Source organism: Amphiprion ocellaris, chromosome 7 (genome assembly GCF_022539595.1).
Source record: "Amphiprion ocellaris isolate individual 3 ecotype Okinawa chromosome 7, ASM2253959v1, whole genome shotgun sequence".
In the NCBI taxonomy this organism is placed as follows: Eukaryota; Metazoa; Chordata; class Actinopteri; family Pomacentridae; genus Amphiprion; species Amphiprion ocellaris.
The window spans coordinates 9214052-9237129 of NC_072772.1; the positions used below are offsets into that span (position 1 = coordinate 9214052).

The window sequence follows — 23078 nt, forward strand, 5'->3', positions numbered from 1 at the left end:
TTGTAAACAGAGAACAAGATGAGGACATCACAGGATTTTGTGGTGCCTGGTTCCACTATTGCATCTGAACTCTTCTCTGTGCAGCCAACTAGGCCCCCCCCCCCCCCCCCCCCCAATCCATTCCCGTATGGTGGCACACCACAGTATCAAAGTGTACAACAGTGGTCTACCTAATTTAACTGGACAAAATGCTGACATATCCACAGGTCTAATCATCCAGTTGAACCGCACTGCAGAGATGGCTTGTAGAACATGTCACAGACAACAATTTTTACTTTCAGTGAGGGAGTAATCCAAAGAAAAAAGAAAGGGAATAAATCTGTATTTACTAAAACATAAAATTCAGTAGTTGCTAGCACTATGAAGACATTTTAAATCACCCAACTGAATTATAATAATTTGATATAGTTGGATTTCAGCCCCTAAAAGCTGTTTTAGGAACTAAAACTGTCTATTGTGACATCCATTTATTTCATTACAAATAAGATATTGTATGAGGAGTTGCGCACACAAACCATAACCCCCTGTGAATCAATCCAACACTCACCTCCAGAAACTTGTGAAACGCTGGCTTGGCCTCCTTGGCAATCCTCACAGCATCTTTGGCGTTGAGAAAGTTGTCAATGTACGCTGAATACATATTAGCCAGAGTCTCTTTGGAGAACTGAAGAAAAGAAGAGAATGTTTAAATCACTACGTGTACACTGTTAGGTTAGAGTTAATCTGACAACATACATTTTCATCAAGAAAAATTTTAGAATCCAGATAGAAATTGGTGCTTTATATACTACCAATGGTCCAGGGTATAAAACCACAGCCCTGTCAAGAAAACAATCATTGTGTAGTAGTTTATTGAACAGTTAGCTTAATGACAACCATAAATTGGAAAAAAAAAATATTCTTTTAGTTCTTTATGAATAGTATTTGAAGATTTGCTGCTTTGCTCTAATTGCTATCATTTTTAAGTGAATGTACTTGCAGTAGGGATTTTTAAAAATATTTTTTCTTCTTTTCATGGAATAAAAATTTTTTTCAGTCAAACAAAAAATAATAAGACTATGCTGAAGGAACAAAACTAACTGAAATTAAGATTCAATAAAGGAAAATCACAGTTGGAGTCCTATTGATGTTTTCCAAACAGCAAAAACTGAATAAATTAACATTTGTTCAAATCTACACAACACAAATCCTAATACAAATGAGATCAAAGTATTGCTTCATTGCCACTTTGCTTCAAAAAAAAAGAGTTCCAAAAGAAACATTGGTGTTCCTGGCTTTCAGTTAGTTTTGGCTGGCATTAGAAAGGAATAGTCCTTCTGTTGAAGTTGTTTTTTCTCTGTCTCAAACACACATATGAATAGAAAATCACTCACAAACACACACAGTCAGATGAATCACGCTGACCTGCTTTCTTTTCACAATAGAAGGTAGAAGACTAAGAGAGCTAAAAAAAAAAACCATAGTAAGAGAGAGAGACATAAGGCACAATGTGGTGCCTTATTTCACGTCACAAAGTAACCAGCTTTCTGTCCTTTCATGACATGCAGTGACCCTTTTCTACTCCCCCCTGGCTTCCTGTTTCTCTGTTCTTATCATCCATCTACAGGAGTTCTCTCCTCTCTCTGTTCCTGCACTTCTCAGTCTTTGAGGGACAGCAAGAGGACTAATCTCTGAGCAGAATGTGAGGATTAGTCACAGCAGAGGACAGTAGCAGTGGCCGAAGACAACTTAATGTTCTTTTCCAGTAGATTTCTCTCCAAATATATTACTGACTGACCTCCTCTTAACTTTAATTAGGAAGGTGTCAACCCTTCCAACCTTCAAGATTATACAGTAGCTGCCAGAGAGCAATCCCTGTAAGAAAGTCCTGAAGACTTGTTTTACGTTTCACTTTTGAACCCAATGAAGTTTGTACTCTTAAAAATGTCAAGAAAGGCTGTCTTTTTAGGACCAATTCATGCACTGAAATATTCACTGATTACATGCTTTTGTGGTTATGTTTTACATTTTAATTTTGTGGTTGGGTCTTTTACCCTAATTCTGAACCATAATAAAATGTTACAGTGCATGGCTTTGTTGTTCATTATGTACTTTTCTATTATTTTGCTTAAGTTTTGGTTTATATAAGTATTTATTTGCTGTGTTCTTCAGTGTTGGCTGATATGATGTGTGCCGGCATTTTATGGATTCACAGAATGAACTTTGAACGTTCCACGACTTTCACTGTCATGATAAATGTTGCTGGATGTGGACAAAAGAAAAAGGTAGAGACCTTCATTGTGAAAAAGTCTCACAATGAAATGTGAGATTTTTTCTGAAAAAATCCAGGCCTAAAAACAGATTATATATGTATATATGGAAGGATATCTTTTAGTCTTGAAGCTATTTGTTATCACATATGCAACCTACTTCTCTTCTAATCATATTAAAGAGAAATTTGCTGTGTTTGAAACAAATAGGCCACTAGCACAAGCACAGAGACGGCTAACAAAGTATACAGACATGGTACAGCAAATTTGATCTAGACAAAAACTCTGCCCCGTGTGAGGCTCGAACTCACGACCTTCAGATTATGAGACTGACGCGCTGCCTACTGCGCCAACGAGGCCTGCAGCACATGCGCCGAGCTACGGTTTAAGAGCTGCAGTGGAAGAGGCTGGAGAGAAGTGTGGGGGAGGGACGCTCAGTGTGAGGGGTATGCAGGATCTGCAACAGTTTCAGCTGAACAGGAACAAAAGCCTCTACGCTCGCATTTCTTTAAGCAACTAAATCCAAATGTGCTCTTCTGTTGTTAAAGCATTCTCTACATTTAAAGGAAAATGTACCTAAAGCAACACAGTTTGTGGTTTCCTGCATTCCCAGCATTGTCTTTGTTGTAGCTTGTGAAACTTTCATTTGAGATAGTAAGTGCTGACTGTGATCGTTTACCTGTTCAGTAAAAAACAAAGCCTGTGTCCATACTACACTGTGACCTACTGAAGAATCTGACTTCCTTCCATAATTAATTTCTGTCAGCGTGTTTGCTCAATGTCTGTTCGCCTGGCTGCAAGTCGTTTACTCTTTCATTCCCAAAGAGGAAAACCTGACATGAAGCTTTACACTGAAGCTTTGGAGCACTGTGTTTTTAAAAGTCTAGGTTGAGAGCCACTCTTGGGTCGTGGGAAATTCTCAATGGGTCACCAAGCGGTCACTGGAAAAACAAAATATTAAACTAGCGTTGCCAACTATAGACGATCTCTTGAGTAAAACAGCTTCCATTCATTTTAAAGATTGTTTATTCATTCAAGCTCAACTTTACAGTAAAATAAATGCTCTATGTTGTGTTGTAGATGTGCTTCACTGCTGCACCAAAGAAGATTGTACATTTGTCTTGGAATCAAATGGTAAAGTAACCTCAAAGAACACTGAATACACATATTTTTCCAATTAAATTGCAGCTATGCCTAGACAAAACAAATTTAAATCCATAGTTTAACAAAAATTAAAATGTGTTCGCTATTAAACCTTATTAGAACACAAAGAGCATTACACATTTTGAACAGTGTTAATGGATCAAGTTTCATGTTTGCTGCTGTATAAAAAAGAGGGTGCAACTTTCAGTGATCAAAAAAAATTGTGTTCAATTCAGTTGTGTTTCAGTTTAAGACTGAGTACAAAGTAAGGTTATTGCATTGAGTAATACAGTGTTACAACAATTTTAACACTTCCTAGGTTCTGTCTCACATACTGCAGCCTTATTGTTTCCAAGGCTGTTGAGAGGAGTAAATAGATTACTGCATGATGGCGGAGGTTAACTGTCTCTCACTGTCAGCCTACATTCTGCGTACAGAAGCTAACTGTGCAGAAAACATTCCTGCAGTACAAAGAACAAATCAGCATTACTTTTGAATCGGAATCTCTTATGCTGAATTATTAAAGAATTAAAAGAAAGATGAAATCTATGTGGGACATAATACAGTTAGATTTTTCTATTCTAACTTCTTGTGACCGATAAGCAAAAACCTGGTGATAAAGCCTCTGCGGATACGTTAGTTGGGCTCTAATCAGTGAGATAACTGCTCAGTCTAAGTGTGACTTAGTAGACACCACCTGAATAGCTCATCTACTCACTGAGCATTCATAAAACAGTCTTGCAGTGGAAGAGTGGAGACACACGCACACACTGAGAAATCCTCCTGTCCTTCTGTGTTACTGTCATCCCTAACATCTTTGTTTCATATTTGTTGAAGCATGTGAGCACTTAAAAGGCCAATCCATGCTTGACAAGGCTACATGTGACGTATTTGCCAAAGTCTGCAAGTGTCTGTACGCACAACAAACACCCCAACAGTGCATATGCTAGGAAACAAATGGTGTTCAAAACTGATTTTTTGGAGAAACTGTGTGAAGAGATTCCCTCCGAGCTACACTGCTATAATTCATTATTAAAGGAGTTGTAATTTAAGCAGTCAATGGTGGACTTTGGAGATGGTTTGATTTGTAGCTACATGTTTTCAAGCAATGGTGTCCAAATGCAGCAGGAAGTTACAAGTGCCCAGAAATCCTGTGCTATGTCCTCCCACTAACACACCTCAGAAATGATCTCACTGACACTGTGCAACAACCCAATCTTTAACTAACTGCTATATCCTATAAAAAGCACAGTCCCAGCCAGCCTTTCTGAAACATTCATGAGCCCAGCGTTTTTTCTGTATTCGATATGGCAGGCAATGCAGCAGTCTGCTTTCAAAGTTTGTGCATAAGGATGTGGTAACCACAAACTGGCCTTAATTTATTGTCAACTCTACTTACTGATTGGATCAGAAGGTGTCCAACGGTCTGCCTGTCGTGCCATTGGCTGACGCAACCAGAGACTTGGTCCAGGAAGTGCTCGTGGTGCTCCAGGATCTCTGGGATCTGGTAGAACATCTCGTCCACCAGCAGAGGGTCCACAATGGAGCCGCCATCCGGCTGTTTGAGAGGACGCATGTAGCCCTGAGGAGACAGAACCACCAGTTAATGACTGAGCATTTCAGGTCATTTAAATATGTATGAAGAATCAAACTACTGTACCAAGTTAGGTACATTCTAGAGAGGGTTATAGGCAAATTATGGGCAGAGTCCTGTGTGCTTAATTTCAAGTTATAGTGTAATTTGTTGCTTGACGAACTAACTTGTTACCACACAATTAAATAAATACTTTAACCCTTTAACTTAAATATGAACTAATGGTTGGTGCCACCACTTGGCCAAATGCAGAGCATGTTTTCCTAGTTTTCAAACCTACTAAGGATTACGTTCAATGTACTACCTAATTACTTGTTTTAACTACTTTCTCTTTTACGAGATTTTAGTAAGACAAAATAATGATGACATAACTATGACCCACACAATACTTTGAACGCCAAATTATGAAATTCAGTAAAATTACATAAAATTTCATTTAAAAAATGGTTTGATTTCAAAGTAAGGTCCTTTGTAATGAACCTATAACCCTTCTATGCTATTCTTTGGGCATAGTAAACATGTCTTCGAAAAACTTTTACCATCTCTTGTAATCTAATAATTGTAACAACAATCGTAACAAAGTTTTGGCAGTTTGCATTATAATGAGGCAAGACAATACTGTTTCCAGTGTTTAAGCTCTAAGCGTTTCTGAATATTCTTGTTTAGACTATAAAATGATAACAGAAATTCTGAAATTATATGTTAACTAGTTGTCCTTTGGGTTATAATCTCTGAACTAAAACGCTCACGTATATTACCAAGTCATTTTAATGCATTATCAACATTGTTGGGGCTGCAAACACTTTTTGGCAAGTGGAAAACTACATTATATGTGTTGGTCTCCTCCTTTAAAGGAACTTCTACCGAGACTGATTAATCTAGCAGAGAGCATGTAAAATGGTGCAGACATGGGAACAGTTGCTCTCAAGGACGGCCATCTTTTATCTACTTTACATCACAACACCGAGATTAAATTTGCTCCAAAGATAATAGGAATGGTATTTTATACTCCTAACTCCATCCTTTAGGAAGTTTCTCTTATCTTGTTTTCTCGTACAAAAGTCTCCTCATACACTCATGAAGTTCTTTTTACCTTTAAATTAACTTTCAACATACAAACGTACAAAGTAACGGGTGCTAACGTTGCTAGCGAGCTAACGTTGCTAGCGAGCTAGCGCGCTAATCGCTATTAGCATCAACATCGATCCACACAGCATCTTATTTGACCTGTTCAAAGTCATACTCACAAAAGTATTTCCCTTCCCCAAGCTTTAAAATATAATTTACCCATTGCTACGCTCGGCAGCCACCATGGTAATTGGCATAACTTTGCAACGGTTTTCACCTCTCGGGTCTAGTTAGCATCTTTAGTTTCTCTGGGCAGCCGGGGTCACCTGACATCCCGCCCCAACACCTGTCTGATTGGACCCACAGCTCAGAAACAACCAATAGAAAGAAATAAACGGCAAGACGGACAGTCTGAAGCTTTTAGAGTTAGGTAGTCAACGGAAAACGCTGCTGCAACGTTTATTATGACTTAAACTATTTGAATTGTAATCAACATTATTAACAATCAACAGTAATTTCCTTATCAGTTACTGTTTATCACCTTTCAAATTTACAAACTTTATTTAAAAACTGTAAATTTATTAGTAACTGTGTATTACTGACACAATTTACTTATTGATCTTTCCCAATAAAAGGACAGTTCCTTTGTTACATTTTCAGCAAGTTTAAGGACTAAACAATCACTTACAAAGTCTTATTGACTCAAAATCCACATGCTAGATTCTTGGTGATCTTTGACAAAAAATTCCCCATCTTCATGAAGACCACGCTTAATTGTTTTTCAAAGTGTAATCAACTGTCTAGTCTAACTCACCAGATGTACAATTTGGGGATAAGAACGCCATTGGCTACATTTTGGCCTCTGGCTTATTTCTCCACTTTCACAATTTATGTGTTACTGTACTGTTACATTGGGAAACAACAACCTCAATACCTTAAGTCTTGCCAGTAAAGTGGCCCTACTACTTATTTTATTGATTTGGCCATTTTTATGACAGTGCTCACCTTCCTGCATGCAAATATTCTACCACAACAAATCTTTTTATCACTATTCTGAGAGGGGACTTCTGGTACATTCTGTGTTCAGCAAATAGATTGAATTTAAGAAATACAAACATGCAGAGTTCTTCTCCCTATAGCTTAATGATAATGAGGTGCAGTCAGACCATTCTACAAATTGCTGTGTCAGTGCTATAGAATGGTCTGATTATGTGAAACTAACAATAATCGAACTCAGAAAACATTAGTATATAAAGAAGTGGAAAGAACAAAACAAGGACGCAAAGTGCCAGAGGAGTCACTTCTGACATAAAAAATACATTTTTTTAAAAACATCTGGTAAAGGGATCATTCAAGGAAGTTTTTTTTTACATTCAATAAGAGCAACGTAACACATAGGTGGAAGGAAAGGTAAATAAAAGTATGCTTAATTGTCATGAAGGCAGTCATCTCAAGATGGAAGAATTAGTTGTGATAAGAGTTGTTCATGTATTCATAGATGGTAACTATGACTTCTGAGTCTGAAATGCAGTTAAAAGCTTACTAATAACAAAAGAAAAATCCGCAACCAGCAGCTTTAAGATCACAAACCCCATAAATGTTGTTTCCATGTGTCTTGTTTTTATCATGTTATGCCCGTGCATTGTGTGTATTATGTTTTTATAAGAAGGAGGTAGAAGCAGGAGGCTGGTGTGTTTTCTGGGAAAAGAGGAAGGGGGGATGTTTCCCTTTTCCCACCACTGCCCCTCATGCTACAAAAATGTTATTCTTGGAAAATGCCTTTAAATACTCGTATGCGCCTCTGTGAGCATCCAAACACACAATTAAATGTTTCTATCTTTGACAGTTTTACCTTAATTCCTGACAGTGACCCTACAACATGCCAGGGTTTTTGCATAAACACAATCATGCATGCACATTCTTGTTTCCAGTCATTTGTGTTTGTTATGCACGCACACCTATGATAAACCAGCAGTGACGGTCAGCTCTACAGGTGTTAGTCATAGCAGCAAGCTTTTTTTCCACCAAGTAAGAGATACTGTAGATTTCAAGATCCCTGACATCTCCAATTTGGAATTAGACTGACACCAGCATACATTTTCCCCAATAATAGCAGTCTGGACAATATGACGTGAACACAGCATTAGTCATGCTGTCATAGACGAACACCAACAAAAAGACTAAGCTGGATTTTGTCACCATATCGTTTAATCTCTCTCCAGTTTCTATCTTTTTCAGATTTCATAGCTAGATTCTCAACAGTGTCCTAACAAGGCTGACTCAGACACACACTAACTCACAGAGACACACACTGTGATTCATTAAACTTGAGAGAAATTTGGAGATCCAATTTACTCTGAAATGGACTCAGACAGATGTGACCCCGAGGCTCCAGAAGCTGTAGAGTCCAGTTAGCTGTGCGTGGCTCACTGCCCGACTTCATGGCACATTTGATGACTAATTCAATCTGCTGGTTAAAACGTCTGTATTGAAGAACGTTGGGACAAAGAGGGAGTTTTTTTTCATGCGGCACTGACTCAGCTGATGCTTCCTTCAACTATTTTTTCTCAATAACTGCCGGAAATAACTGAGTTGTAATGAGGCCTTTCCACTTCTTATTTTAATGGACCCACATTCACTACAGTTGTGAATTGTGCACCTAAATGGGAAGATTGGTATGTGACCAATCTTCCCTGGAAATAAGCGTGTATCAACGTTTATTGCTGATTATTTGTGGAAGTACTTTGCAGTACAGTTGTTGTTTTCCAGAGCAAGCATCTGGTGAGAGTGGTGAGAAAGACACTGGATAATGTGTCATTGTAGGTCACCAAGAACCACATAATGCCCTAACTGCTGCATTTCCTGATGTATCTTTGAGTAAAATGTCATGTAGACACAGACTAGCCTCACATCTGACATTGACTTATGTTTGATGATTTATCACAGGTTAAGTTGTCATGTATCTCTGGTACATATATTACACTTTGTTTCCTCCTTAATTCATTACTTTCGCTCATCTATATTCTGGAAATCCACTTGTGACAGGTTGTCAGTATTTAAACTGCTTTCTGTCTGTTTGATTTCTAGATTTGCTCTAATTGTATCCTTATGCAGTGCATTTTCCAGTTCCACTGTATATATGTTCATTTATTTCTCTCTTTGTGCCCAAGTCCATTTATGATCTACTTTAGTAGTCGTCTAAGTAATCCCACCTTAAAATATTGTGACCGCAAGAACAGAAACAAAGCATATCTAGAACATGAAATAGGAAAAGCACAGTAACTAATACAGCAATCTACTGGTCAGAGAACAGTGATGGACAAGTTACTCCAGATGTATGACTAGTTCCATTTTTATTCCCCTTAAAGGTAACAATATTACTTTACTTACTTCATATCAAAAGTAATTGGTTAGGTTAGGCTGGGCAATAAAAAGGTGGCCATATGTACTGGCAACAGACAATTCACCAATTCAGTCAGAAAATTGTGAGAAAATGCTTGATAGTTTCATTTAAATGCATCAGATTTAAACTGCCATGAAAACACAAAACCATTTCAGATGCACAAACAAATCCCAAGACTCAAAAACATCATATATAATGGTAATGGAGCCTGCTACTTTCCATCACTACCTTGTGTGCAGGTATCCCAAGGTGAGATCATCTGCGTTCACAGTCTTCCTCTGTTGGAGGCTTTGATAATCAATGGTTTCTTTGGCAAGATGGGCTTCAAAGTCTAGAAACAGCCACACTCTTGTGTTCCCCACCACCTCCACCTCAGGGACGCACTTCCAGTGGTTTGCTTAAAGGGCTGACGGACTTTATATTGACGTTATTCTAATACCTGGTTCTGGTCAGCCACTATAAAGCTTAATCTCAGCACACAAGCTTTCAGGCTTTATTTGATTTCTTTATTTTATGTGTATCATGGTGAGATCATTCCTTTAGCCTTATTTATTTTTAACTATATGTGTGAATATATTTGCTTGTGTGTGTTTTTCACACTTGTATTAGCATTAAAATAACTCCCATTGTATCTTGATAAATATGGCTATAATGGGTAAATTGAAATTAAGATTTTTTTCCCCTTCTGGTCATTATTATAAAAATAAGTAATTAAAAAAAAGATAAGTGATAATTTTTCAGCCATATCGCACACCATAAGTTATCTTACTTATGTTACTACATTACACTCTCAACCTGATCAAACAGCCAAAACATAGTTCCAGTAAAATATATTGCAAGTAAAAAGGCAGTGTGCTGGAGTTCTCACTTCTGCAACATCAATTCTGAGAAAACTTCACACTCAGAAAGCTTCTGTTGTTGTTAGCTGTGCAGATCCAATCAGTTCTGGTGGAAACAAAGTCCATCTCTCTGAGTGTGCCCTTCCAATCAAACTCCATCACCACACATTTTCTCTCAAGGTAGTCATCCAATGTCTTTCTCTGTGGCAGCTTGACATTGATCTTTGTGGTTAGTTTCTCTATAAGTGCTGAAACGAGGGTGAGTCAGCTGTGGAAACAGGTGACATCTCCTCTATGATATACTCAGTGAAGAGCACATCATGTCCACTTAAGGTCTTTCTGCCAACGTTTCCTGCTGTCACCCTGATACTTTGCTGCCGTAACAGATTCTTTAATAAAGTCAATATTGCATTTTCATATTTGAAAGCCTTTTGTTGCTGACACAAGGTTTACAACAGATGACAATGATCGTTACATGTTTGACTGTGACAAACTCATTAAAAATACAATACTTCCAGCTCTGTCTCCTCCTTATCCTTAATCCTTAATTTAGCTTTTTGGCCTATAGCTGATACGACCAGGTAATGCACTTGAATTATTAACTGCAGTACAACTACTGTTTTGGAAATAGTAATACATGACACTACTCATTATTGGGGTAAGTAATAATATTGCAGCTACTCCCCGGCATTGGGACGGACTAAAAATTACGTGTGGGATTTGAACAGACAGATGATTTTACATCTTTTTAACATGCATTGGATTTTAGTCTGTCTTGAATTCTTTTTGGATGGACTTTGATACACTTTACCTTGTCTATAATAGGTGGCTCACCAATCTAACAAAAACCCATTAAATGTATGAGTTTATTTGAATACACTGTTAAAAAAAGTTCAGATTAATGCAGCCTAAATAATGCGTCACACAAATTTGTACTGTCAGACCCTGACTGAGTTAAATGATGAAAACTGAATATATAATTCACATGAATCTTCCCTTAAACTCACAAAAACAGAAACTCCTAAGAGTCATGTGTCAACTTTGGACAGCACTGCCACAGAGCAGATTTCAGCTGCACCACATCTGACACTCTCCTTCAAGGATCCGCACTTTCACAGCAGTCACCGTGGTAACACTTTTCCCCTGTCGTCATGGGAACGCAGCCCAGGATCATTCGCTTGGCGGCCACGCGTCCACGCAGAAACATATGTATAGGCAGAAGCAAAGCCAGCGTGCATGTGGGATGTGCACGCGCAGATATAAACACAAGCAGATTGTGTAAAGATGCACACAGTGTTCGCCCACACACAGTGACAGGTTATACAACAGAGAGAGTACAGGTAGCTGAAGTGACAGTGTGTGTGTGTGTGTGTGTGTGTGTGTGTGTGTGTGTGTGTGTGTGTGTGTGTGTGTGTGTGTGTGTGTGTGTGTGTGTGTGTGTGACAGAAGGAGAGAGGAGGGGGACGTGGATCAGATTTGGGGTAAAGGTTAGTCAGCTATTAGAGCAACGATATGTGTGTGTGTGTGTGTGTGTGTGTGTGTGTGTGTGTGTGTGTGTGGGCAGATAACGCTGATGACAGATGTGATGGGGTTAGCAGATTTGCCTGACAGGATGAATGACAGTAAGTGGATTACATAACACCTTTGTTACCTACATTTGCTATTCGTGTCCTCAGCAATCCGTGATTCCACAATGGTCTTCAGTCTGTGCGTGTGTGTGTTTGCTTTTGTGTGTTAGTGTGCAGCGCTCGCAGCTCAATAAAAAAAGGTGTCAGTGAACACATCTCATTATAAAACAATCTATATGAGTTAGTTGGGATATGAGTGCATGCAGTTATGTATTCGGTCGTGTGTGCTCTACCTGAATGAGAGTGCGTAGTGACTCCACGTATGACTGCTCCGTGTCCACGAGGGTCATCATCACATGTTTCCTCATGTCCTGTGAAGAAGAAAGAAAAGATCAATCATTTGGATTCATCTTTCTCATACAAGCTCACATTTAATGACGTCTCTTGTGATGGATTTCAAACAGCCTTCTACTGTGAATACAACATAAGGAGGCAGCACACTTTTTAAATACATACCAAACATTATTAGATGCTTGACACATTGCGTGCACTATTAGATGCATATATTTCCATATCTCCAGCAACATGTCCACCTGCCCAGGGACTATAGATGGAAAATAGCTAATATAATTAATATAAAAAAACAAACTAATAAGCTATAATTCAAAAAGGACAAGCAAAAAGACTTTCTATGTAAATCTAACTTAAAAATGCTAATGAGTCTCAATATGAACCCACAGTTTGAAATACACTGTGACCTTGAAAAGACCTTTTGAAGCCTTTAAGGTTTAATTAAAAGTCTAATTTAAGCCTTACAGCTCTAAAACCTCCAGGCAGGGTTCAAAAGGTGAGTTATTTTTTTAAAATTGCCAAAACTACGCTGAGAAAAACAACCAAACCTTATCTTAAACTTGTAATATGTCATCAAAATCACTTTCATTTACATGTCTCATTTTAAAATAATTGCCAAACATACACCAGATCCTTTAAAAACAAAAAAATCTGTGATCCTTGACACAACTGTAAAGACAGCTGAGACTCTTGGTCACACCAAGAGTTACATGACAAAAATACTATAGTATGAAGAACATGTTTGTATACGTTAGTGGCAGGTTTTTGTTTTTTTTTTCAATTTTTGTAAAATAAATAGTCAAAGAAATGTAGCTTCTTCAGATTTATGACATTACAACTTTATTATATTGCACAGAAGACATGTTTTGAGTATTCCTTTACTAGTCATAGTTGTGCTGTTTCCATAGAGGTGCAGAACTTTATATTGCAGTGAAAAATTATTCCACAGTGAGTAAAAATAAGACAGCAGCGACACCGATTTTGTTACATATCTTCAGATCCATCTTTCTCTCTCCCTATATTACCGCTCTATATTTACCACTATACAAAAAAACTACTCAACAGAGTGAAAATGGAAGGAAAACAAGAGCAAGAATATGCACTTACTGCTGGAAAAACAACAATTCACCTCATAGAAGTGTGAATCTACATATGCTTGTTACTGTATGTCAGACATAAATGAGTACACATTTGTTTGTAAAATAAGAAAGAAATCAAGTAATTACAAATGTCAAGTACATAGTGGAGAAATGCACAATGAATTTCGAGGTTAAAAATCAGTTAGAGGAATATTTTATATCTCCTGAAATTCTGGTTCTCATTTTAATCCCTGTGTTAGTCCCTGCTATGAAAGTAGTCTGCTCTGACGACCCATGAACTACTGGAGCTACATCTGCTCTGCCGAATGTGCAAACACACTCCTCACAAGTGCAACAACACTGGTACAAAAAGAGCCAGCAAATATTAGTTTGTCCTAGTATTAATATGAGGATGGAGGAGGTAAATATCTTTTAATGTTGTTGACATTTACGCAGCAGACTTCCAGCAGTGAGTGCAGTAAAAGATTATCAAAGAGTGGACTGGAGTGTAAGAAAACAAGACAAATATTGCTGGAACTTGAATTTATATGGCACGTTCTCATAGCCAAAGTGAAAAAACAACTAAAACAGTACACTCAGCAGGTCTTTTGTACTTCCTTGTAATTCCTTTCTGTCATTTTAAACATTGCATTTCTACCTCTGCATGTTTTCTTATCAACATCAGTCCCACAACACTTAAATACAATGATCACCACAATCTCTGCTGTTGTCCTGTTGTATGCAAGACTTACTTCACAAACCATCCCCACAACATCATCTAATTTCCCTAATCTTCATGGTTCTAGATTAGAAAAGGTAAAACTGAGTATTCTCTGTCTTTTAGTTTAAATTCCAGGAACAATTTGACATAAATATTACATATGAAAGATAGGAGAGTTCTATTCTAATATTAAACAGCTGCACATTCAGAGGTAACACACACATACAGAGACATACACACACACTAGAGGTCACTGAGGCCAGGAAGTCCACACAAGCAAAGTGTGACTCAGCAGTTTGGTCCTAACAATGACTCATGATCTATGGATATGAGTGAATGAGCTGCTCCAACAAACCCAAAACACTCAGGCCAAGAAGGAGACAGGCAGAATTTAAGTGAAGGAGACGGACAACAGGTTTGCAAGAATTTCCGTAAAACAAATAGACATATTTACTTCCTAGTATAATTTATTCATATCCTGTTGTCGCTTCAACTGTGAAATGAACATCTTGTCGACTTTCAGCACAGTTTTCTGTCAGCTTTCTCCCAAAATTGTGAAACAATTTGCGCTACGGAGGTGAAATCCATCACTCTTTCTCCTGGTTGTAAAGTAATTAAGCCTGTTAAATGTGACAAACTATGTGTGTATGTGACAGGGAAAAACAAAGAGGTGGGAGAATAACGAGGGGAGTAAACGGTTCATGGAACGAGTCAGACATATTATCCCAGGGGAGATTCCCAAAATATTTGTGCACCAAACATGACATAAATATCAGACGGAGCCACAGGCAAAACCCTATAGTGCATAAATAACCACAAAATCTTTCTCCCCCTCTTTCAAACTTACACACACACACATACACACACACACAGGGGACATAAAAATACACAAAGGAGGGTTTTTTTCCCCTCTTCCCCTGCTCTGCTCTGCCAGCACCACTGTGCCCTATAAATAACCGAAACAATAACTTCCCAGAAAGACCATGTTTAGTGTTTGGCATCCAGAGGTCCCAGGGGCGCTGCGGGGAACCACTGCAGGGTGAAAGGTGGTGTGTGGAAGGGGGAATGTGAATCGCTGTGTGTGTTTAAGACTCAGTGATTGAGAGAGAAAAACTTGGCCTCTACAACGCGTGTGCAGAGAAGTTTATTAATGTTCTGTTTTCCTTTGTTGCAGTGAAAGTTGTGCCACCAGTGAGTCGTCTCTGCTGTCCAATAACTTCTCTTCATGATGGATTCCCAGATCTACTCACCCCTGACATAGAAAAACAAACACGAGGTTGCAGAGGGAATAACAACAGGACTAAACACGGCTAAATAGGGAGGCACACAATAACATGGTAATCATCCATTTATATTCCCTAATTACCCTCTAAGTACGAACCTATTCAGAATACTTTGTGGTTCAGTCTATGCTACAGTACGCAAAAGCACTGCTGCTGTCTTTCAAACTACATTTGCAACAAGTCAGTATTTGATTTTCATTTTTTTCATAATTGATATTGATTTAAAAAAACTCATTTTGCATTGCCTACTGAGCTTTAATTTAAAAAAAATATTTTTTTAATATCTTTCTTGGTATTATATGGATCTTGACATATATCATTCATCTTATGGTTGCTTTTATCAATTACTGTCTCTCCTTTTGTTGCAGTTTGTGGTTTTTGCTGTATATTCCGAATTTGGTGCTGGATTTTTAAAAAGAACATCGCCAAGTAATGAGCCGTGTCTGTTACAACAAAAGAGTCCGAGGTGGTTTCTATAGACTGATAGGTTTTACGGTGCAAGAGAAAAGCAGAAAATTCTGACAACTGAGAAGCTGTAACCAGCAAACATTTTATCATTTTTGCTTGACAAGCGACTCAAATTTGTTTCAGTCTTTAAAAATGGCTGTCGCTTAATTTTCCATCCCCAAGTTAAATGGGTGACTAATTGTTTTAGCACTAGAAATTCATTTGGTGCTCAATCTACAACATGGAACACTTCTTATCTTACTAACTTTATCTAACTGGGGGGGGGGGGGGGGGGGGGGGGGGGGGGGGGGACCATTTTCAACTGCGGATTAATACGTATAGCATGTTGTATAAGTGACACCATACATCAGTATGTAGGATTAACTCAAAACAGGAGAGTGCCGCTGTTCTCGGAGACGCATTAAGTGTACAAAAAGCACTTCTCTGTTTCAACAGAGCTTCATATTTCAGCGAAAACTAAGCCCACTGTGAGGAAAAATGTCAGTTTTGCAAGTTATTCCACGAGACAACTGAGAAACATTAAATTGTTTACTAGAGCTACAGCAAAGATAGACTGTACAGTACATCTAGTCAGAGCTGGATTCCCCCAGCAGCTCCAGCTGCAGCAATAGATGCTGTTTCTGTCAGGATTTCCTGACAAGATTGCACACACACAGATACACAATACGCTGCACACAAGAACACAGCTGCCTCTGCATGAATGTCTCACACAAATTAAACCTCATTTACAATGATCAAATTAACAAATGCAGATCCCCTCGGTCTTTCTCCTGACTCCTTATTTGGAATAAAATCCTGCTGCTTTCGATCAAGCGCTGGTTAAGAAATGTGTGGTTTCTCATGTGCCGCCATAGTTACGAGAGTGTTATGGGAGCTGCAGATAATATTTGTGACCAAATGACCTCACAACAAGAAGAAGACAAGAAATGACACGTGTGTGACAGTGAGATAAAAGAGAAAGGGAAGTTCCCTGAAGGCAGGATTGTTTCTCTGTGCGGTGCTAGTCGTCTTTATTAGATAACACATTGGCACATCAGAACATGGCCAAATAATGCTAGGAATGCCAGTTTCATTTTGCTAGCTGGGTTGCCATGGTAACCCCAGCTGAGAGGCTGAATGGTCACAGGACAGGCGAGTCGCTCAGCAAAGCCGACAGCAGTCCAGAGCCGAGGTCAGGACTCTCAGACTGGACTGTGTCAACCTTCAAATCAGAAAGTTCAGCTGAATCCAGTGTAACAGAACAATACATCAGACTGTGGCACCGTTTTCACATGGCATGAATCACTGCAAGCTCTGACTCTGAGGTTTCATGTCCAGCATGGAAGCTGAAGGTACACTGAAGTGCCATAAAGGGATAAAATAGCATTCTTAGATTGAATCATTGCCAAATTCATAAAAGACCATTTTGATTTATTACAAATGCGGTCTGATTTTGGAAACAACTGCATCACCAATACATAGCCAAAAAGGGGAATGAATAAACCGCATTATCTAAACCACCTCATTTGGAGGTAACGTTGCCGTTGTAAAAGTGAAAGTACCCAGCATGCACGTAATGACCCCTAATTTCACCTACAGTAAGTACAGTGAGTCAAAGTTAGACCAGGACATTGGTCTGTAGGCTATAATGGATGTTTGTAATTTACAGTTTAAACAATAGGTTAAACTGCTCACCTTTGTGTGTTGCTAATAAATATGTTTGACCAATCAGAAGATTTTTAAAAGCTTGTATAATCATCTAACTTCAGACATCTCACGCCAAGTACAATTTAGCTCAATAACGGTAAAAGCCAACGACTAATAAACTGGAATTAATCTCGAAAGAGCTAGATGTAGGAAGCAAAGCTGGCAAAGAGGTAACAGTAGTTTAACAAGCAGAGCACATCTCCACTACATAAAGCCATTCAGCTAAAATAGCTACATGAAATGCAGACACCATTAATATCAGAAATGTCATGTGTCAAGTGTGAATTAGAGCTTCTCTAACTTATAAGGAACACTGTGATGCACCAGAAGCACCTGCTAATGTGAACTATGCCTTAAAAAAAAGATCACAGAAGTCTTCCAACTACAAATTGCCGATTTGTGTGAAGTTGGAAGTCATTATGATGCAGTCTCAGAGAGTTGTATTATTCATGAGACCACATTTGATTTCAAATTGTCTATACATGGAAAAAGGTCTGTACTCTTCGCCTAGCTAAAATGATTATAAAAGCACAAAGCAGGAAGCCAAATGAAAAAGCTTCATGTAGTCTGAAGCTGCCAAAAAACCGTCACTGCTTGCCTGAAGTTTACCAAACAGAAAGAATGATATTTCCTGTTACTAGGCCTGGAGGAATTCCAAAATGGATGGACACTGGACATGTATTCAGTTCTATTTAACCTCTGATTATGCTCCCTTGGAAAGAGGCACACAGACCTCAGACACATAGTTGTTGTTATTGTACCATTTTCTAATTTGATCGGAGAATCCATTCATGCACAGCAGCTCAACATCTACATATTAAATACATGTGTACGGCTGATCTCACAGTCTAGTCGCTGCATGGACATACATTTTTTCTGGAATTCTTTTTAATATTCAACAGCTGAGTTAACTGTCAGACATCATTTTGAACAGTTCTGACTAGTCAAAATCTTTCTCCAAGATACATTAAAAAAAAAAAAAAAATCGCTATGACTACTTTGCTTCCCACTGGATTCTGGTCCAGTAAAGCATTTGAACAGTGTTAGCACACATAACGGTTGCTGTGGCGGATAAATTGTGAGAAAATGCTGTGAAATGTGAAGAACTGATCAGCCAGAAGTTTGTGGAGAATGAGAGCTTCTTTGATTTAAGACTTGTGATGAAGATTAAGTGGTAGGGTGCTCTTACATGGCAGTAAACAGCTTGCCATATGCAGTTACAGTTTCAGTGACAGTGTTTTTGAAAAGTGAGCTGCCTCTGCTTATGACTTGCCGTAGCTTCGACATAACTGCAGTCATTTCACCAAGTCAAAGCGCTAATTCAAGATATCTGTAATTACATGTGGACTAGTCAGATTCTAGTACAAGGTGTCAACAACACCATTCTGCCCGATTCACATTTAATTTAAGATGTCTTACATAGGTATATTGAATTAAGGGGAAATGAAAAAAAAATCTTGATTCAAAATTATGACCAGTCAGAATTTAACTGCAGATTTCTGACACTGGAATTACAACTAGTCATGATTTCACATTTCCACATTAGACGTTGTGGATTCCTGTAGCTTAACTGTAGTTATCTGTGAAAAGAAACCCCATACACATGAATGGTAAAGGTGATAGGAAGCATGACAACATGGACATTCAGAGGGACAGTTGTAGACGTGAGGTTGCCAAGTTCTTGCTCAAAGGGAATCTGAAGAAAAGTGGCGCATTTGCATTATATAAATACAACTGAACTGAACTGAATTGAGGAATGACATTGTGAGTGTCTGAGATGTTCTTTTTGACTGTGAAGAACTGAATTCTACATATCTGTGATACGTATTCAATCTGGCTATTAAATGTTAAAATCGTTTGGAAGAAAAAACGGGCCGCTCTTGTACACTTAGGCAGTTGACAAGATTTTCATTTGAACCCTCATATGTAAAATACCGCTGTAATGTGAGATTAGGTGTCTGCAAACACATAAATATTGTAGCTGTGTACTGTCACACACCCGAAGATGAACTGTGGCCGCCACATGAAGTAAAATTTGGGCTTCAGCCGCCCACACACAGCTCACAGCTTCTGGTTGTTTGTCACCGGTGATAACATGAATATCAACCAGAAAAAGAAAACAGCCAGAGCCCAGCCCTGACACCTGAACCTGTCTGAAAATTCATCAAGCACAGAGGCAATAAATACTGGTGATGTAAGCGCGTCCTTGCTGGCAAGAGGAACACAATGAAGCTTCAAGGCTTCGGTTCTGCTCAGCAGCTTCTGATTCATGATCAGGAGGTTGAGCAAACAAAAACTCCACCTCAGTGTGATCTGTGTGTCTCTGTGATGCAAGAGACCATCAGTGATGTTATCTCACAAACTGGCATATGATGCTGCTCTCTTGTACCGTATTTAACATTATGTTCAGATGCAGACCCGATACGTCTGTCCATAATGAAATAGGCTTTGGTAATTGTCCTCATTTGCGGAAAAGACATTTACATCTGTTTGGTTTGTGTAACAGATTATCTGTACCGAACTGAAATGTTACACAAACATCTACGCAGTTAATAATCAACAGCTTTCATAATTTATGACTCTTGAGCTGCCATGGTGCACAAACACACAAACTCCTACTCCTGTTATGGAATCAATCTCGCTTATACAAATTTTGTCTCGCTTCATTTTGGATCACAAGCTGTTGCTTAAATATCATATTTTAATGCTTTATAAAAAAGGAATACTTGTGTCAAATGCAATATCTCCTAAATTAAACATCCTGCACACACCTAATGAGTCACCTAATTTCCACGACGGAAATATTTACATCACACCTTCAAATTATTTGTAAAGAGATAACTGTGATCTTTTAAACCACCCCGGATCTCTGGAATGATGCGGCTTTAAAGAGCATCTCTGTGTAATGTGATCAACCCACAAGCTACGATCTGCTCGGGAAGACAAGTCTGTACATCACAGTCTGTTCATGTGAGATGGAATCCACAGTAATATGTAAAATGCCTGGTTTTCTTCTCTCTGTCGTGCATCCACAGTGTCAGACATTACGTTCATTGTGTAGCTGTGATGTGGGTACAGCATGTTCTCGTGTGTCCCTCTGTGAGCTCCGGTGTCTTAGTAATGATGTGGACACAGGGGGTCCATAAAGTCATTCCTCATAACTGCAGCCAAACGTTGCAGGAAATGACAACGTATGAGTTGTTTTACTTTTCATACAGAGATGTTGTAACTATGTACTGTTTTAGTGCTGCCATGATTGTCTCGTTCTGTCCACTGTTGAATTGTTCTGCTCCTGTCATAAAAATAACACTAAATAGTCCAGACTAGACAAAAGTGGAACAAAATACACTTATTTTCCTTTTTCTTTTTTACTCTGTTGTAATGGACTTCTGTGTTATTTATTTCACAGCGGTTTTGTACTGCTGCTTACTTTCTTTTTCTATAAAACTGCACAAACCCGCTCCTGTAATTTCACTCTTCCTAGTCTGAAAATGCTACAACTGGCATTTGAGTGCCGCTAAATCGGGAAAACTGAATGCCACACAAAGTGTTCAATTGCTAAATTTTATGTGTCAAGCTTTGGAAGGAGAATGACATCCCTTTTTTCCTCCCAATACTTCTCTTTAATAGATAATTTAGAATCTACAAGTGGTATTTAGCCAACAAAGGACTGAAGTACTCAATTATTCTTCCGGAGTACTACAGCTGAGATCAATTTGTGCTATCAAAATTTTGTAATGTCACTATCTTTCTCTCTGTGGTCTCTTTCATCCACGAAAAACCTCCATGCATGAATATGGGACACAGCTGGAAAGCCTGGAGCTGCATACAAGTTCTCACAAATAAATATACACCGGTAACAAGGTTATGTGTTGGCCCGGTCTACTTTAGTTTGGCAGCAAAGTGACTCCACAACAGGTAATATGTGGTTGCTAAGGTTATAAGAGCTGGGAGGAACACAAAAGTCACATAAGGCCACCAAACTCGAATGATAGCAGATGCTTAGTGCTGGACTGTATTATAACCATCTGGAGTTGAGCCCAAAAAGAAAGTGAGAAAGCGTATTTGAAATTTTGAACTATTCCTTTAAATTATCTCACAAGTATTTATTTCATTCTTCTCATAACTTCAGCTTTCACTGCAGACTTTTAAAGACGTAAAGAACATATATGCCTTGAAATTAATACAAACTGAAGAGGAATTGTGTTTTTTTTTGTGCACGTTCGACCAGATTTCTGCATATATTAATCGACATCAGCGCAGCACACAAGCTTCGTTATTACAAAAACATTGGTTTTAGTTTCCCAAAAGGAGCTCTGAGCTGAAGTTATTTCATTAAAAGCATCAATGATTGAAATGCAGCTCCTTCTTCATCTTATTGCTCTCGTCACCTCTCCCACCTCTGCCTCCTTCCTCGCCCTCCCCTCCCGGCTGCTGTCTCCCCTGGCAACAGCCGGGGCGAAATCAGCAACAGGCAGACCAAAGAGAAAACATCCTCATCACCCATCACTTCCTCTATTCATCCACACATCTCTGTAAAACACTGGGACTGATTTTCACACCTTTGAGGAGGCAGCTTCTTCAGTCTTCTGCCGTTTAGTGCAGCTTACATAATTCTGGCATGCAGATTTAAACAGCAGGGAGTTAAGAGTGTGCCCCTGTGAGCTCGCTCACTGTCATTTGCAGGCTGATCTGACCTACTCTGCACTGATCAATAGTTTTCTCTATCTTCCAGACACACGTACAAACTATTGATCCATGTCCAGTGTCCTCCGTCTCCATCATCACCTCCGTCGCTCCGCCCCAAACTCTTCTCTTCCTCTGTATAACTCTTCACTTTGGTCTCTCCTCGCATCCAGACAGTCATTTCATAAAACAGTCAGTGTTACAGTGTGTATTCGGTGTTCCACTGCTTCAACAATGTCTTTATCAACACCACAAATCAGCCCAGCAAGAGAATATGTGTATTTTGTGCTTATATTGTATTGCATATGATTAGATCTTAAACAGCAAGGCAGTCCGATAGTCAACTTTTTCAGCCAAAACATTCAATGATTTGAGATTCTCTAATGGGAATATTTGATTGCTTTCTGAACTGGATGGGTTACTAAAATCTATTTTTTGGTTTTGGATCATTGAGTCATTTGAATATGTCACTTTTGGCTGCTGTTTTGCCCTTGATCATTTTCTGAATTTAAAAAAAAATTAAAATAAAATAAATCAACATTAAAACAGCCATTACTTTCCACCCGAAGAAACTGATATGTAGTGGTGGAATGTAAAAAAGTAAATCTGTTCTCTAGTCCTACACTCAAATTTAAGGTACATGTACTTTACTGGAGACTCTTCTTTTCATCACACTTTGTACTTTTACTCTACTACATTTCAGAGTAAAATATTTACCTTTCTACTGACCTACATTTATCTGACAGCTTTAGTTAATAGTTAGTTTATAATTCATGATTTCTGCAAACAAACTATACAAATAGCTTTAAAATGTTGCTTTATTCATCATGATTTATAACTGAACTATTATTTCAGTTTAGATGAGCACAGCTGAAGTAATTGGCTGAATAATCAGGTAGTTAACTGCCAGAAAATGAATTGGCCACCATTGTGCATTTAT

General features: G+C 38.5%; 1 protein-coding gene and 1 non-coding gene across 2 annotated transcripts in view; both read right to left on the minus strand.

Annotated features, from left to right (window-relative positions):
• LOC111580968 (rho guanine nucleotide exchange factor 17) overlaps positions 1 to 23078 on the minus strand; it is a 79678-nt gene that overhangs the window by 12365 nt on the left and 44235 nt on the right. The window contains exons 2-4 of the mRNA XM_023288927.3: positions 12158 to 12235; positions 4792 to 4974; positions 548 to 664 (exon numbers count right to left, since the gene is read on the minus strand). Coding sequence (XP_023144695.2) covers positions 548 to 664; positions 4792 to 4974; positions 12158 to 12235 — 378 coding nt within the window. The remainder of the gene's footprint in view (positions 1 to 547; positions 665 to 4791; positions 4975 to 12157; positions 12236 to 23078) is intronic.
• Positions 2536 to 2608, minus strand: trnam-cau (transfer RNA methionine (anticodon CAU)). The gene has a single exon. It is a non-coding gene; the product is annotated as a tRNA-Met (tRNA).